This window comes from Danio rerio, chromosome 18 (genome assembly GCF_049306965.1).
Source record: "Danio rerio strain Tuebingen ecotype United States chromosome 18, GRCz12tu, whole genome shotgun sequence".
NCBI lineage: Eukaryota > Metazoa > Chordata > Actinopteri > Cypriniformes > Danionidae > Danio > Danio rerio.
The window spans coordinates 20,035,391-20,053,400 of NC_133193.1; the positions used below are offsets into that span (position 1 = coordinate 20,035,391).

The window sequence follows — 18,010 nt, forward strand, 5'->3', positions numbered from 1 at the left end:
AGAAATAAATGTAAAATGACAATATTATGGATTTACAGTTGATTTGAGCACATACAAAAATAAAACATTTATAAATTCTTTGAGCTCTCATAGTTAAAAATATGAGTTAAACTACCTATATTTATTTGATTAAATTAATGATAAGTTAGCAACATTGCTACGGCAATAACACCATTATAGCATAAAATAAAAGCATTTAATAATGATTTCATTATACAGAACTGTTAAATTACAAGGTATTAGAGCTGGGTCATATGGCAAAAAAATTATCACAATAATTTTTTTTTCATATCAGTCGATACCGATAATTATCACGATAAATGTCAAATCTATCATTCTATTCTATCTATTCATCTATCAATTTTATAGGATTTTAAGCATGTCAATCGCTTTGTGCAGCTGATTTAACACATTTTGCAAAATGTTTTAGCTGTCTGACAATATAAATAAAAAGATAATAAACAAAAGAACAATCTTGATTTAGCATTTACTGTTCAAGTTTTCAACAACCAAAGACATTACCAACAAGTTATTGGATATTGTTCAACATCAGAAAAAAATAAAACCAGTTTGGAACAAGTAAAAGGTGTGACAGAATTTTCAGTTTTGGATGAACTTTTCTTTTAATGGTGAATTATCCTTTAATATATTTTATTTAGGGATGCTAACGATTACTTCATATATTTTCAATCACCCTTTAATTAATAGACCATATCAATGACTGACTAAGCTTGGACATTTAAAAGTTCAGGTATGCTTTGCACTGTGAGACGCATACATTACATAATTGTGTGCAATTTAACTTTCTTATGCAGTCACACTCTTGACATCGCAGATTGCAGGACGCATATACGCAGATCTCTGTTATATCTGCGGGTGTTTTAACCAATTTTGTTTGACAGACTGGCACAAATAGGCCTATGCAGACTGTCATTTTGTAAATTGCACATCACGTCAAGACATGAGGGAAGCCTCTCCATTCACTCAACAAGCTTCTAAGCTCTCTCATCCTTCAGATGGAGTTTATTCTTCCGAGGTAATCTAAGAATACGATAAGTGCTGTAGCTTGTAAAGACTGTCCAGCTCATGCTGCTCAAAGCGCTTCTTTAATTGAATTAAACTGAAATTGTGAAAACAGATTTATGGACGGCACTAAAGCATATTGCCTTTAGCGGGCTTGTTTTAAAGCGTTTCGCCTCAGATGTCATTCGCTCTTCTTGTTTATGCTGTAGATAATTAACCAACAAAATATACATAAAAACTAAGTTACACATTATACAAAACAAAATTTGTTGCAAAAAATACATTTTTAAAGATGTATATATATGCTTTTTAGTTTGTGCCCATCATCTTAAACAACTAAGGGTGGATGATGCTTCGCTCTGTGGAAAATAAGGATTTAATGAATGATCCACTGATGTTGTAAACGTTTTTCATGTATTTGTTGCATTTTTAATGTCATTATTTTTTAGATTTTGTCTTGAGCATCCGATTGCTCCTCAGTGATTATGTCCTTTAAATATATAAAGGCTGGTTGTTTTACCACCGATGACGGACAATAGAAGTATTACAGATTTCAAAACAAATATCTTAATATTAAAAAGGCAACATAAGCTTGAAAACAAAAGAATGTCGTAACAAATGCCCTTAAATAATGCAGCCTGTAGTTTACAGAAAGCATCAAGTGTTCATTGAGATTGTGTTGTCTGTCATTTCTTCTGTCTTTCCGAGGTTTTTTTTTTTTTCTCGTAAGCCACGGCTTTAGAAAATGATGACATGACATTTTGTTGGGTAGTTGTGCTTGTTTACAAACGCTTGTTTGGGTCTGTAATTTCTCAGCATCTTCATAAGTGTGGTATTGTTTTTATCGTTGAACTAGTTTGTGGTGATGACTGCTTTTGATGTCACTAGTAGTCTGCGGTTTGCAGTGCACGTTGCTGTTTTGTGTAGGATTTAAAAAAAAACTATATAGCTCAAGACTACTGAAGTCCAGTGACGTTTCTGGTCAACAATGTCTGTGACCTTTTCTTACCTGATTTAAAAAAAAATTCCTGCTCTTTGAAGTGCAACTAACACTGTATCGCTGTAAACTTGTTTACTGCATGCAGCATCCGGAAGGGCAGGCTGCAAAATGCTTGCGCAGCGTTACGCATAGTGCGTAAATATTATCGAGCAAGTATCGAACTGTCATTATCGTTTTATTGAAAAATTATATTTCGTAATAATTATCAATATCGAATTATCACCCAGCCCTACAACATATAGACGATCAAAAGTGCCTTTCAGTCAGATTTTCAGCAGCTTTAGATTAGATTTATTTGTAATGTAGCTTATAATGAATTTCAAATATATCTTTTTTTGTTTTGAATGTTTTTTTTTTCTGTGTTGAAGTATTACTTACATTTAAGCCGGAAGCTTTTTTTTTCACTTTTCTTTAATTCCAAAGAGAGAAATTGATTTTGTTTGTTTTTATTATTTTGTGCTGTATTACTTGGTGACTGAGCAGCAACAACACTTAAAATTATAAATGTAATGAACATAAAATAATTGTGAAACCGCAAACTATAATTGTTCCAACAAAATCTAAAATCATTGCATCCTTACTCATGTGTATTTAATATATAATATAAAATGGGTGTGTATAAACTACATCTACTATTAAATTTATTACAAAAAAAGAATTGTGGAAATTTGTACATGGTGTAAAAGCACCTATTGTTATCTTCCAATTGGCGTTAACAGCATCTTGATAATAAATCTCTAAACACAATCCATTTGCATTTAAATTCCTATACTTCTTCAATAGTAATAACGGTGGTAAAAACTCAGGGGGGTAATAATTCTGACTTCCACTGTACATGTTAAAACTGTGAAACAGTACAAAGTCTGTTTTAGGAAATAAAGGAACAATATGTTAACGCATAAAGTATTTATTTGCTTTAGTACTAATTGAACAATAAGTACATGATTGTTAATTTGATTAGTTTTTTCTTTTTTTTTCCCCCCACAATACTACATTGAAAGATCAAATCTTAAGAGAAAGCCTGTACAGTACACCAAGGTCACAATACTGTACCTAGGGCTGTGCATTATATATATAAAAATATTGTTAGAGAATGGTATATGCAATACTCATTTCACAGAGAGGTACACTCAGAGGTACACCATTTAAGTAATCAATGTGCCTATAATTGTTTTATGCAAAATAAAAATAAAAACATCACATTTTTAAGAATGCTTTATTTACAGCAGATCAGAAATATGAAGCAAATGACATTAAAACACAAAATGAGGAATGAAGAAAGACATCTGGACTCCAATTTGTCACCAAGCGGACAGGTGCAGGAGACACATAGACAGTCCAGGAAGAAGCCGGAGGGACCGGAGCAGTAGACACCTCAGTAAAGCTGTCCGGACTCAAACAGGCAGAAGCTGAGCCCTCTGTAATCCAGTCAGGCGCCAAACAGGCAGAATCAGGAAAGTCCTCAGTGCAGCAGTCGGTATTCAAACTGGCAGCATCAGGAGAGTCCTCAGTGAAGCAGTTGGGACTCAAACTGGCAGAATCAGAAGAGTCCTCAGTATAGCAGTCGAGACTCAAACTGGCAGAAGAGTCCTCAGTATGGCAGTCGAGACTCAAACTGGCAGAAGAGTCCTCAGTATGGCAGTCGAGACTCAAACTAGCAGAAGAGTCCTCAGTATGGCAGTCGAGACTCAAACTGGCAGAAGAGTCCTCAGTATGGCAGTCGAGACTCAAACTAGCAGAAGAGTCCTCAGTATGGCAGTCGAGACTCAAACTGGCAGAATCAGAAGAGTCCTCGATACAGCAGTTGGGACTCAAACAGGCAGTACCTGGAGAGACCTCTGTATTCCTGTCATGAGTCGAATCAACAACACCAGAAGAGAACTCCGCAGAGCAGTTGGGAGTTAAACAGATAGCAAAAGAGACCTTAGTACTTCTGTCGGGACTCAAACTGGCAGCAGGAGAGACCTCAGTATTGCTGTCAGGACTCAAACTGGCAGCAGGAGACTCCTCAGTACTGCTGTCGGGACTCAAACTGGCCGCTGTATGAGATAGGGCAGCACTGTTGTCAGGAGCCAAACAGGCAGCAGGAGAGACCTCAGCACTGTGGTCAGATGAGGCCTTGGTGTATTTTTTGCCACCTCTTTGATGGGAAAAGGCCCACCTCCAAATTGATTTCTTCTTTTTAGAAGAACGCTTCTTTCCTCTTTCCACATCTCTCTCTAGATGTAAATTGTTTTCCACTTCATCTGTGGACGATTGTGGTGGTGTACAATGATAGTAGTCCACACTGCCACAATCATTTCTTGACGGTTTACAACTTGAACTGAGCTGACCCATATTTGAATTGTCAGAGCTACAGAATGAACAAACCAACAAGAATTGCAGTAACATACAGTGTGATGTCACATATAGAACTCACAAATAGAGGCCAGCATTCTGTGGCTTCCGGTTTCTACGGTAACCAATTCCATTGTGTCCCACTGGCCTATGTCACCACGTTTAAATCATTAAAATCTCAGTTTTTACTTGGTATTCTACTTTTGACATAAAAATAAAGTAATTTATATTAATAATAGGTATTTATATAAACACTTTTAAAAATATTTATTATTGCTTAGAATATAAGAACTGATTAAGGGTTAATATCTTGGTTAAAGTACAGTATCAATATTGCTTTGTTTATTTTATACATTATTTTTTATATATTAGAAGGTGTTATGTGCAATTTTTTTGTTTTCTGAAGTAAAAATTATGTAGATGATGATTTACCAAAGACACACTTAAAAGTCATCAAGTGTAACAACAGTGTGTATTCCAGAAAAATCTTGTCAGGCATATTTACAAGAACCATTTTATGACATAATTAATAAGTAATATACTCACGTTTGAGCTCCAGATAAAAATACAGAGCAATGTTGTAATATGTAACGCTGGACCACAAAACCAGTTGCAAGTCAAATGTGTATAAAAAGATTATAGATTTTTGTATTACACCAAAAATCATTAGTATATTAAATAAAGATCATATTGCATAAAGAGATTTTGTTACTTTCCAACTGTGATTTTAAATTTCAAAGTGTAATTTTAGTACATGCATGTAGCATATAGGATGTATTATTCAGAGACCATCTTCACAAAGGAGGATGTCATGGAAGATGACAAATTTGCTAACAGTTTAAACCGTAACGACTCCATTTAAGAAAATTTCAACATGGAAAAACACAAAGTTTTTCACTGAGGAAAGAAAAAATGATTTAATGTTCAGGGGAGTCAGTCACAAAAATTCCTAAATGTCTTCAACAAAAACAGTGAACTCAATTAATCAGAGATATAAGCTGAGGTGTTGTGGACTGTTTAAAGCTAGCTCATTCTTGATTGAGATCAAATGGATAAAATGTGAAAGGTCAAGTATAAAATGTTTTATATTCGTTGTAAAATATTTGTATGAAATTCCATTCATTTCCATTTAATACTAATATGTGTTGTTAAGGAATAAATTTAGACAAATTTAAAATTGATTTTCTTGATTAAATATAGCAGAATATTTCTGGTGACAACCAGATATTTAAACAGATCTCATTACAAATTTGAAAAGTTGGTTCTTTTCTAAAAATGCAAAATCTAACAGATCTATAATAACCATACCTCAATGATTTCTTATTGATTTAAAAACAATTATCATCTGGTTTTTAGGGATGTAAAAATTCATCTGACACACGATTCGATAAGATTCACCATACTAATCTCTCAATTCATGATTTAGTTATGATTTTTAAGCAAAATTATTTAAAACAAATTGAAGGTGAAGAGTGCTTTCATTTCTTTCTTAAATGCAGCACTTTTTTGCTAAATATAAAATATTTTCTGCCATACCTTAATTGCTATTTTATAAACAAAACAAGAATAATACAAACTAAACACTCATTAATAAAACAAACTAAAGTAAAATTAATATTACTCATATAATTAACAAGTAATAGTATCAATGTGATACAGTTAAGAAGAGATAATCTTGAACATTTATAAATATTCAATAATAATGTGCAAATTATTAAAATATGCATAAACCAATTTGAAAAAGAGAGGATAAAACTAATCTAATACCTGCTTCTGTCAAAGAACAACCCTCTCTTTTAGTCTGAAATAGATCTGCACACTTTCGATATAAAAACACTGCATAAGCTAACATGGACACTAATAATTTGATTTTTATGCGATTAAGACAATACTCTGATTAAGAGTCTACAATGTAAACAGCGATTTTTGATTAATTTAATCCGATTAAGGTCATAATCGAACTAAAGAGAAACCGAATTAAGACACGTGGACTATGCCGATTTTAGTTGCAACCGTCATGTAGAACTTTTCGCCTCAGAATAGTCCACGAACGCACACGCGCACACACACACACACACACTGCAGTTAAAGTGGACAAAATAAAAAAAATGAAACACCCAAATTTACATGAAACTCGAGGAAATGAGGATAGCATGGTAACGCAATGATATTAATTGAATGATCAGTCATAAAATGTTAACGGGATCATGAAAGGATCATTCAAAACGCAACTCATTTAAACATCTTAATCCTATTATTGTCTTAATTAGATTAAGGCAAATAATTTGATTACTGATGTCCATGTAAACATAGTCACTGATGTACCATCTGATCTCCATAGCACTTGCCAAGGCAAGTGGAACTGCAAATCATCTGGTCCACGTGGTTTGGTTTATTAGTTGGTTAATAGTTTTTTGGTAATAGACGTCTGTGACAGTAGTTTTTCATTGTGCTGATGGTTTATGTGCATCATTTTTGTCAAAATAGATGTGTTTTTGCAGTATTTGCACACTCTTTGTGTTTTGTCTGGCGCACATCACCGCTGTCATTTTACTCTGTCGCCAACCTCTTGCTCGCCGTTGATGTGCAGGTGAAGTGAGCTTGCACCAGTAAACAGCATCCCCTCTGTTCAAAACATGTATCACGATTCACTCAACATTTTACCCACATTTGAATCGTCACATATTTGAATCGATTTTCAACTGGCTAACGGTGAATCATTAAATCCCTATTAGTTCTCATTTTTTGTGGTATCATGTGCTTCACCTGGTATAGTCGTGCTTTCTCCGAGACTCTGGATCTTGCGGTCTAGGATGCGGCGTCCTCTGCTAAGGGTTTTAAGGAACTGTGCCTCTTCCTCATTGATGATATCCTTTACCATATCAGGATCTTTCCGCAGCTCTGGAAAAGCATCACCCTGAAAAGAGCAATAAACTATTAAATGGACATGAGAGAGTAAGTATTAGAAAACTATATTAAATGAAAGTGCATTTAAACGGTACACTAGCTGCCACTTTAAATTACTGTCAAAAACATAAACCACAGCTTTATGTACAGTAAAAAAAAGTTTGAGAGGTAAAAACCTTACCAGGGACTTAACCACCACATCAACTAATGAGGCAAAGAAGCCCCTTTGTGCACCCAGCTTTTCATGAGAGTATCGCACAGCACGACGCAGAATCCTCCTTAGCACATAACTGTCAACACAAAAATGTGGTTACACACACAAACACACACAACATAATATGCATGTAAGTGCAGTGCTTCCCACAGGTTTGAAATATACTTGCGGTAGTAGCCGAATTGAAACACACCATTTACCCGTATCACATAAACAGTTAATTATATGCCACAAACAAAACATAATTAAATTTAACAATAATTTTATTTATTATTACTATAAAGTTCAAAGAAAAAAACTTGAATGCCCAAGCATTTTAGATATAAACAGCCTATGTAATATAGCCTAATAACATCATCAAATTAATAAAATATACAGCAAATGAGAATTAAATGACAGAAAAAGCAATTGCAGACAAGATCTCTAAATTTAAAATAATTTCAAGATTAAAACATGTAGATTATTTAAATAAGGCAAATGCCTTGATAAACCGTTACTAATAATGTACATCTATTTTGTAGCCAGTTTAGACTAGTTATTTCATCCTCTTTGTAGTAAAGATTTTCTGAATCGTTTAGACTTAAAAATGAATTATTAAATGTTTCTCTCACTCTCTCGACTGTGCAGGTGCACAGACAATGCAAAAACGCATATGACTAACAGCAGCTTTAAAAGGCAAAAGCCGAATCCCACACATTTAAGGAAATTTAGAAACCTGCTGGACAAAATGCCAAAAAGTAGCATCTCTGGGTCTGCAGAGCATGTGAGACTGTGTGAATACTAACAAGTTTCGTGCAGACAGAACAAAATAGAGAAACAAGAAAGATTTTTCCACTACTTAATCGATCACAGATACAATATAGTGTAAAAGAATAATAGAAATAGAAAAAAAATAAATAAATAAAAATAAACAAAAAAATGTGTCACTAAATATAGTTGGGTGGTGGGTAATATACCCTGGTGGCCCGCCCAAATAAAGTCTGTGTGTGAGCTTGTGATTGTAGCTCATGAAGTATTGACGTTTCTTGTCAACAATGTCCGTGACTGACCTTTTTTACCTTATTTCTTTCTTACTCCTTTCAGTGCAACTAACACTGTATGGCAGGCTGCAAAATGCTTGCGCAACGTTACCCATAGTGCGTAAATATTATCGAGCAATTACCGAACTGTCATTATCATTTTATCGAAAAATTTTATATCGTGATAATTAAAGATATCGAATTATCGCCCAGCCCTACTCCCATCCCTCATACAAATCAATCAATAACACCATCATCTCACCCTCTGCCAGTGTTGTCAGGTCTGCCACCATCAGACAAGGCGATTGTAATGGTGCGGGCATGATCAGCCAGGACACGGTATGCCATATCGATGCCATCGGTGTCTTCTGCACCAACCTTTCCTGTGTATGCTCTTGCACCTGTGCCCTGAAAAGCGAGACAAGTTGTTCAATTGCATAAATAAAATGTCAATCCATGCTTTCTGTGAGTTTACCTTCTGAATGGCTTCAAAATAAGGAACGAAGAGGTCAGTGTCATAGTTAGACATCTTGTTTTGTAGAACAGAGACCAAGCGCTCAAGTCCCATCCCTGTGTCGATGCTCTTCTTGGGCAGAGGCTTTAGCACGGTCTCTGATTCTCTGTGCAGAAGCATAGCCATACGTTAATAACAAATGTGTGCAAACTTGAAGTTTCTTTGTGCAAAAATTACTATGCACTAATATTACTCTGGTTAATTAGTATGATCCAAAATGAATGTTTAATATTTAAAATACAAATTAGTAAAAACATTTTAAAAGGATACTTATTCATACTTTTCAACAACCATTAATCATGATTCCAGTGTCATATTATCTCTCAGGCATCACTGTAATATGCTGATCTGGTCCTTAACCAACTATATTTATTAAAATGATTATAAAAAAAAAAACTGCCAAATAATATTGTAAACTTGATGTTAAAAAAAGATATTTGATGAAGGGAAAGTTCAACAGAGCATTATTTCTTTCATATGATTTTATTTATACTAAAATTAAATGTATTTATTCCTGGCTGATGCCAATGGTCATTTTCTTTAGATTGATTTATTTTTTGAATCTAAAGTGCAATTAGTTATAAATATACAATAAAGGCTGCTTTAACTGCCTGCTCAACCAAATGGTTGACCATATTTTGACTGTTTTAAATAAAGACTGTTCAAGTCATTTAAAGAATGACTGTTTTAAATAACGGTTTACACTACACAGCATTCTTGGTTTACAAAAAAACAAAAACAAACATAGTCCTGTTGTACTACCACATTTGATTTAGGTTTTATTGTAAAACAAAAAAAGAAAGAAAAAGTTTTAAATGAGAATCTAAAATACTTTATGGCATACTATTCAAAAATGATTTATTTTGATCATTATTTAAAATAAATTCTTATTTTTCAGATTTTCATAATATATTTATTAATTCCAGTACTTTTATCATAAACTGATTTATCAACCATTTGGTAGAGGTTGCTATTTTAAAAACTATGGGATGTGCTGAAAAAAAATGCATTGAGTTTGTTAACTAGTGACATGAAGTTAAGAAATGTAATATAGAAATGTTTTTCTTGGTGGGGCAGTTAAAGGGATAAAAGCCAATGCCAATAATCCACACGGTAGTGGTATTCTGTGCATTTCTATGGATGAATAAAAATATCTCTTATACAAGACAATAACCAACATAATATATCTTATTTTTCTGTGCATTCCTATGAACAATACATTATATAAGTAGCAGTAAAGCTATTATCTATTTGTATGTGATTTATTTTTACCTTTGCTAGCTGTACAGTAGCAAAGAGCTTTAAGTTTACCTGTTGAATTGGATGAACACCAAATTCCAGATTTCAAGCACATTTGGGTCATCCATGTTGACCAGGTGTGCAGCATCTCTGCCTCCAATGCGATCATAGTGGATCTCACTGCACGGCCCACATGGACCAGTGTCCCCCATCTCCCAGAAGTTATCCTTCATGCTGCCAGGCAGAATACGGCTCTCCTCCATTCTGATACAGAGAGAATATAAACACATTTACATCAATTCTACAACTTATATTATAATTAGGTGTGCACCAATTTGGTCATTTTAACCCATATAGATAATCTAATCACAGTCATATCACCCTGCAGCCCAAGACCGGTTACTCACTGAAGCTAAGCAGGGCTGAGTCTGGTCAGTACCTAGATAGGAGACCACATGGGAAAACTAGGTTGTTGTTGGAAGTGGTGTAAGTGAGGCCAGCAGGGGGCGCTCAAAGTGCAGTCCATGTGATTACTATTGCCCCAGTAAAGTGAAGGGGATGCTATACTGTAAGTGGATGCCATTTTTCAGATAAGTTGTTAAACCAAGGTCCTGACTCTCTGTGGTCATTAAAAATCCCATTTAAAATTCACTTCATCGGCCCTTAGCCATCATGGCCTCCAAATCATCCCCATCCACCGAATTGGCTCTATCACTATCTCTCCACTCCATCTATAGCTGGTGTATGGCGAGCAGACTGGCACCGTTGTCCTGTAGCAGCAGTCACATCATCTAAGTGGATGCTGCACCCTCCCCCTCATGATTATGAAGCATTTTGAGTGTATGGCCACACATATGCGCTACAGAATACACACTACATTACATAATTCATTATATGTTGTGAGAAAAATTCTAATAAATATAAATTTTAATTTTTTTAGCTTGATTACAAAAACAAAACACTTTTTTTTTATTAAGAAAACCTTACCTGCGGAAAAAAAAATTAAGGAAAATATCTAGGTTTGTCTATTTCCAAAAACATTCACAACCCTGCAATTAAGAAGTCCTCTTTTTCCCCATACTGAAACATTTCCACATTGTGACAATTGCTGACAATTATTATTATTGGCCAACACTGATTTATTGTGCATTATTATATATTTTGTACTCACCCCAGGTCCAGCCAAATCTGCTTACACTCCAGGTCAGGCTCCAGGCCTGCATCTGCATGACCACCAAAGTAAGTCACATAGAGTCGTTCAATAGGAATACCAAACTCCTGCGTCAGCAGTTCCAGTGCCATCTTGCAGGCCAGGTGCTAGAGACAGAGTGAGAGAAATCCAAAAATAAACAGCTGCAAAAGAAAAAATGCCTACATACAATACAATCATTTTAATCCCATAATTTAAAAATAGAGCCTCAGTACGATAGTTATTCAAAAAACAAGATATAATTTTACAACATCTTTTACCTTGAAGTAATCTCCAAAGGACCAAGAGCCCAACATCTCAAAGAAGGTGTGATGGTATACGTCTTTGCCCACATCATCGAGGTCATTGTGTTTGCCGCCGGCACGAATGCACTTCTGTGTGTTTGCAGCACGACGGAGTCTGGCCATGGGGTGGGACGGGTCAATGGTGTTCAGGAAGATGGGCTTAAACTATAAAAAAAAAAACAGATGACAATAAAAAAGTGACCATTTCTTCTTCTAGGAAACAATAACAATTATCTTTGACATTGCAATTTACGGTGAAACTCTGCCTTCCTTTTACATTCACAAACTGAAGGTAATATCCAAAAAAGCAAATAGATAATTCACAAAAATATTATTAATCAGGTCACCCTTAACTTGCTCTAAACCCTTTATGAATTCCTTTATGATTATAAATGCAAAAGCAGATATTTTGAAAAATGTTCAAAACAAGTCAATAAGCTACCAGTTTCCAATATTCTTTACATCTTATTTTGTGTTCTACAGTTTAAACTAATCAAAATAATGATAACATTTACAGGTAATGTTCTTCAACCAATTAGGCACATACATTCACTTTTTTTTGCTAAACTTTTACATATATATATTTTTTTTACTTTGTTCAAATCTCCTTACTTGGTTCATTCCGGCATTGGCGAAGAGCAGCGTGGGGTCATCCAGTGGAATGGTGGCTGACGAGTGGACATACTGGTGTTCATGGCGGCGGAAGAAGTCGATGAACTTCTCACGGATCTGTGCAGCAGTCAGTGAAGAGTCCATGCTTGTTGCCTTTTTCACAGGAGACTAGTGATAAACACAAACACGGCGAGTCAGAAACCGGTTACACAAAAACAGCGGGTGGGGTAAACCCAATGTAATGCAGCTGCTTTGTGGTGCTATTAACCGGCAACAATTAGAAATCTGTAAAGGACACCTGCGGCCTGAAGAAACATCAGGTACACCACACGAATCATTAACACTGCATCAATACCGGCACATGCCTGAGATTAATACGGTTAGTAAGGAGGCAAGTTTTAAATTCATCAAACAGACTAAATTTGATCTATTTAGGAAAATGTGCTGAGAAAGTCTGCCACTACCTTCTTTATGTGGAAAAAAAATAGACTGAAGAAATGTTGCATGATGTGGAAAAGAAACTGATGTGATTTTTTTACTGTTTTTTTCATATATGTTGTGACATAAATCTAATTTCAAAAGATGACTAGTAACACTATTTGGAAATGGTAATATTAGATTGAGATTATTTTGTATTTTACATATTACTACAAAGCACATTACAATAAAGATGCAAATGAAACAAATTGTCTTTTATGGTTTTCTTTAACAGTATTGAGGCTCAGAAAATTCAGTCATATTAAAAAAAATTCACTGTTTAGTCTTCATTGTATAAATAAATACATTTAATCTTTGTTTAAGCACAGGTCTTTAGAAACACATCCAAATGAAAACCTTTCACTATATTAGGGTTAAACTTTGCGCAGACTCCACTAATTACGTTCTGAACTGTGGTGGCTGGTTATTAGGGCTATTATTAGGGTCATTAGGACGATTAATCAAAAGGTAATCCAACTCAACATTTAGAAACTATAATCGAATTAATTTTTCCAGGTCATTTTTTTCAGTTACTTTTAGTAATAATTTTTTGACAGCTCTTTTTAGGAAATATGAGTTTTAATTTTAGTAGTTCAACGTTTATGTTCAATACATAATCATAGATAGTAGATAGTGTGTGTTTCCTCCAATTATTTTAAAATCAAGTAGTGGACCCTTTATTTAAAAAGCTCTCACTTGTAATATGTGAACATATTTACTGTACAAAACTTGTCAGTAACCTATAAGGACAAAACAAATAAATAAAATATTTGTTCATTAATGCAATGTGAATAATGCAAATTTACACACAGCGATATGGATGCTAAAACGATATGTGGTGAAGCCCTGGACTGAAGTCATTTAAATATAAATGAAAATTAAAAAACACAAGTAATAAAATGCAACATCAAAGCACACAACATATCTAATAAATAGGTTAAAAAAACTGAGAAATGCTCTAATAAGAAGCTCCTCAGCAGGTGGAGCCAGCAAACAGACATCCCTGAAGTAATTATAGTGCCACTCCCATAACAACTAATCCAAAACATAAAGATATTTTTTTAAATGACATCTCATAAGCATTCAAGACAAGCCATGCATGCCAGAAACAGCATCCTCCATGAAACAATCAATCAAAATGCTTCAACATTTGCACAATGACAGCAAGAATTTGTTAGGACTAAAATACTACATCTACAAAAAATGAAAAACATTTATTAAATAAAAAAAAGGATGGACGTTTTATTTGTACCGTCAATGAAGTTCATCATGACCTATTACTAAAATAAGGGCTGCACAATATTGGAAAAATCTGACATTGCGATATTTTGTTTTGCTGTGATATACATTGTGATATAATTATATTTTCATCAGATGATTTGAACAGCCCCATTTAAAAATATTTCATTAATTAAATCGACTGGGGTGATCAAGTCTTTTTCTATGCAGTGCATCTGCAAAAAACAATAAATTACAAGCATATAAAAAGTGAGAGCAAAATTAAACGTTTTCTTGGGAGTCTAACAGTACATAAATATATAAATTGAACATTCAAACACAAAATAACATGACTATCAATGGGTAAATAATTTATACAACAATATTTAATAACATCTTTATTCTTTGATAAATGATCAAATCCTGCGTCGTGACTATTGCGAAGACACACATTGTGATATTGACGCTCATTTAATTTTGTTCAACCCTAATAAAAATGATATGCTAATTATATTAAATAATTTTTTGTTAATAAAAATTAACTAGAAAAACAAGATACTGGAAATAATTCAGGCTACTGTACATTATGCTTCCTGAATTATCATAACAAATTACATTTCATTGATAATTTATTTTTCTTTAAAAATGTGTGAATTATCATTAAAATAAAAACACATACATAATGACTAAATGCAAGATTTATTGATGTACTTGTGCCGCTTCAAACTTTTATATAAGCTTGAATAAAAGAATCTGCTAAATGCACGCAATAAGTGTACATATATAATCCCCACCATCTTAATGGCAACCTTGACAAATAAGGTTCCAATTGTGCACCTAAAAAAAACCCTGCTAATTTTACATATAATGCTGATGCTAAACTAACTAAACTTAGATTGTAAATGTGCTAATTCATTACTAATTTAAAAATTATATCTATTATAATATAGTTTATTATATTATAAATAGAGCTAACTAGGGCTGCTCAACATGTCGTTTCAGCATCGATATCACAATGTGCGCATACACAATGGTGACATCAGGATCTACAATGTTGAGTTGATATAGTTTTCCAGAATCACAATTGCAAAGTGTGAAAATGTGTCATAACAGAGTAAAAAATTATCACATGAATTTGTTTTAAAACGTATTTTAGATTAATTTAAAGCATTCGGGTACAAGGAATATTAGAGTTTGTAATTTTAATAAAGGTTGTATTTATAGAATTATTAATATCATGAAGGGCTGCATGGTGGCACAGTGGGTAGCACGTTCGCCTGACAGTAAGAAGCTTGCTGGTTCGGGGCTCGCCTGGATAAGTTGTCATTTCTGTGTGGAGTTTGCATGTTCTCCCCATGCTTGCATGGATTTTCTCTTGGTGGCCCGGTTTCCTCCACATGTCCAAAAACATGCAGTACAAGTGAATTGGGTAGGCTAATTTGTCCATGAAGTATGTGTGTGAATGATTGTGTATGGATGTTTCCCAATGATGGGTTGCAGCTGGAAGGACACACGCTGCCTAAAACATATGTTGGATAAGTTGGCGGTTCAGTACGCTGTGGCTGGGACTAAGCCGAAAAGAAAATGAATGAATGAATAATATCATCAAGAGTATTCAGTGCAGTTTTACATTTTAATATTCGATTTCAGTAGCTGAATACTATTAAAAATCCAGAAAAAAAATTGTAAAGCACTCTTTTTCCACTTGAAACTTTGACCCATTGTATTCCTCAATGCTTGAAATTAGTTTAACAAATTTTATGTAAATGATTCAATCCCCTCCAGAATCATCCTAATCAAACTAAATAATGAATTATTTCCAAATAGAGTAAAACAAAATATTGCAAAGTCATATTTTCTAATACTGTTCAGCCCTAGAGCTAACATGAATTAACATAAACAAGTAATAGCTCTATTATGGAATAATACTGACATAAGGAACGATGCAGAAAGTAATTGTTCCCAAACGTGATTAGATTTTACTTCAATTTCATTTTAGACGATTTAGATACATTTTAATTATACAGTTATGGATTAGTGTTCACTTTAACTTATTTATTATGCAGTAATGTATGTATGGTGAGCTCTGCTGCTGTGATATGAATTTCCCCTTGGGGCTAATATAATCTTAACAAACAAATAGTAGCATTACTATTTCTTTAATATTGTCAAAAATAGATTACCAAAAAGCATAACAAAGATAACGTCAATAATAATCCATGGAATTTACAAATGAATACATTTTTCCTTTGCTATGTTTACTATGTCTGAACTACTGTAAGTTATGCTTTAAAGACTGTTAGGTCATAACTTTTTCTCAATGACATATTTAAAATTGAATTGTCAAAAAAATGGCAAAAGCAAAACTTTATATTAACAAATGAAAGACATAGTGATGCTAATCACTTTCGCTATTTAACCTTAAATTTAGATAATCGTGTCTGCTAGATAAGTACAAATGTAGTGATGACACCAAACTTTTTCAGTAACTTAGCATGTTATTGAAAGCCATAAAATAACTACAGATAGAGATAACACATATTTAAAGTAGACTAGACAACTAGAGAGAAAAAAAAACAGCTTTGTTAAGGCCATCAGAAACAGAGAAAGTGAGCAGAGCAATTCTACAGAGCAAGACCTGCACACAGAGCAGTTCACCTGACAACAGAAGAAAGCTTTGGCACATAAAAATGTGAGATGAAGAGCCATAGATGATTTGCTCTATGATCCTAGAGAAGATAAAGATGATATGATATTTCATAGCTGCAAAACCTCATTCTTAAGTACAGAGAACCATATGAAGAGAAGTGACAGGAAAATTATGTATATTATAATATACAGACAATATATGCATCTCATGGGCTAAACTGCATTGACACTGCACTGGCACAGGCCAAACCCCTATAGACTAGAGTATGATGCAAGCTAGTGCTGACTTGTACACATCATATCCAGCCTGATTTGCATTATCAGAGTGCTGCATAATTAAGCCAGTGATTATGTGAAGGTATTTTACCAAGAATGGATAATATAGTTGTTTTATTTATTCGTTGTACAATAGCATGCTTCCTCTAAGCACGAGACAAGGCTAAGCTGACAATCCAGTCATTCACTAAACACCATCTAATTGGATTCATTCTGTCCAACGAGAAAGGCCACAACGGCACTATAGAAAGCAGTTTTATACAACGTCATGAAACGCATAAAAAGTTAAAGAAACTTACAAATATTATTCTTTGAACCGCTTCAGATACCCGTCACGCTACTTCCCCCACGCCGGTTGAAACCAAAAAGGAGAATGAAAGTACCGCCCACAACATAGATGATTGGTTCAGGAATGGTGATGTTTCAGTATGTGCGGTTTCTATTGGTTTAGAAAGCTGTCGATCAAGACAAAGACGCGACTGGATATGTCGACGATGTAAAGGACGAATTTGGATGATGCAACGATAAAGTAACAGTACGTTTTTATAAAACTGATTTACAATGTTGTTTTTTTTCTCCTGCTTTATAAAGGTCTCTTATTTAGGAATCAGGCAAATTTACAACTCTATATATATTTTATATATATATATATATATATATATATTAGAAGTCTCAAATAAAAATGCAAGTTAACAAAATATTTGCTGATATGGGATATTATGTTGATGTTTGGTGAGTGCTTAACCATGATAGTTGGTTTTACTAATTTTTCAGGTGTTCATGAGACTAGTTCAAGAAGTGATTATTTCTTTACCCCTAAAGCTTTGTTATCCACATGAAAAGAACCTACTCTATACGGGGACATATGTGCATATATGAAACCTATATGCAGAAAATGTCCACATATGTGATAATAAATATGCTGTATATATGTGATATGCCACACACAGGCAAAATTAAGGTGCATATACAGTATGTGCATATACAGGAAAGTTTTCTGTATTGCTTCTTTATATCCACATTATAAGCCC

General features: G+C 34.0%; 1 protein-coding gene across 3 annotated transcripts in view; it reads right to left on the reverse strand.

Annotated features, from left to right (window-relative positions):
• aars1 (alanyl-tRNA synthetase 1) overlaps positions 1–17,377 on the reverse strand; it is a 31,179-nt gene extending 13,802 nt beyond the window's left edge. Inside the window, exons 1-10 of one of the 3 annotated variants that reach the window (NM_001044310.2) lie at positions 17,279–17,377; positions 16,713–16,783; positions 12,360–12,527; positions 11,724–11,912; positions 11,425–11,570; positions 10,326–10,517; positions 8,976–9,120; positions 8,763–8,908; positions 7,449–7,557; positions 7,127–7,277 (exon numbers count right to left, since the gene is read on the reverse strand). In NM_001044310.2, the coding sequence (NP_001037775.1) occupies positions 7,127–7,277; positions 7,449–7,557; positions 8,763–8,908; positions 8,976–9,120; positions 10,326–10,517; positions 11,425–11,570; positions 11,724–11,912; positions 12,360–12,527; positions 16,713–16,763 (1,297 nt within the window). In that variant the 5' untranslated portion in view covers positions 16,764–16,783; positions 17,279–17,377. Of the gene's footprint in view, positions 1–6,335; positions 6,986–7,126; positions 7,278–7,448; positions 7,558–8,762; positions 8,909–8,975; positions 9,121–10,325; positions 10,518–11,424; positions 11,571–11,723; positions 11,913–12,359; positions 12,528–16,712; positions 16,784–17,278 lie in introns of those variants that run through there. The other 2 variants (NM_001040035.2, XM_005159050.5) reach the window with 2 other exon arrangements.
• Between the last annotated feature and the right edge of the window lie 633 nt (positions 17,378–18,010).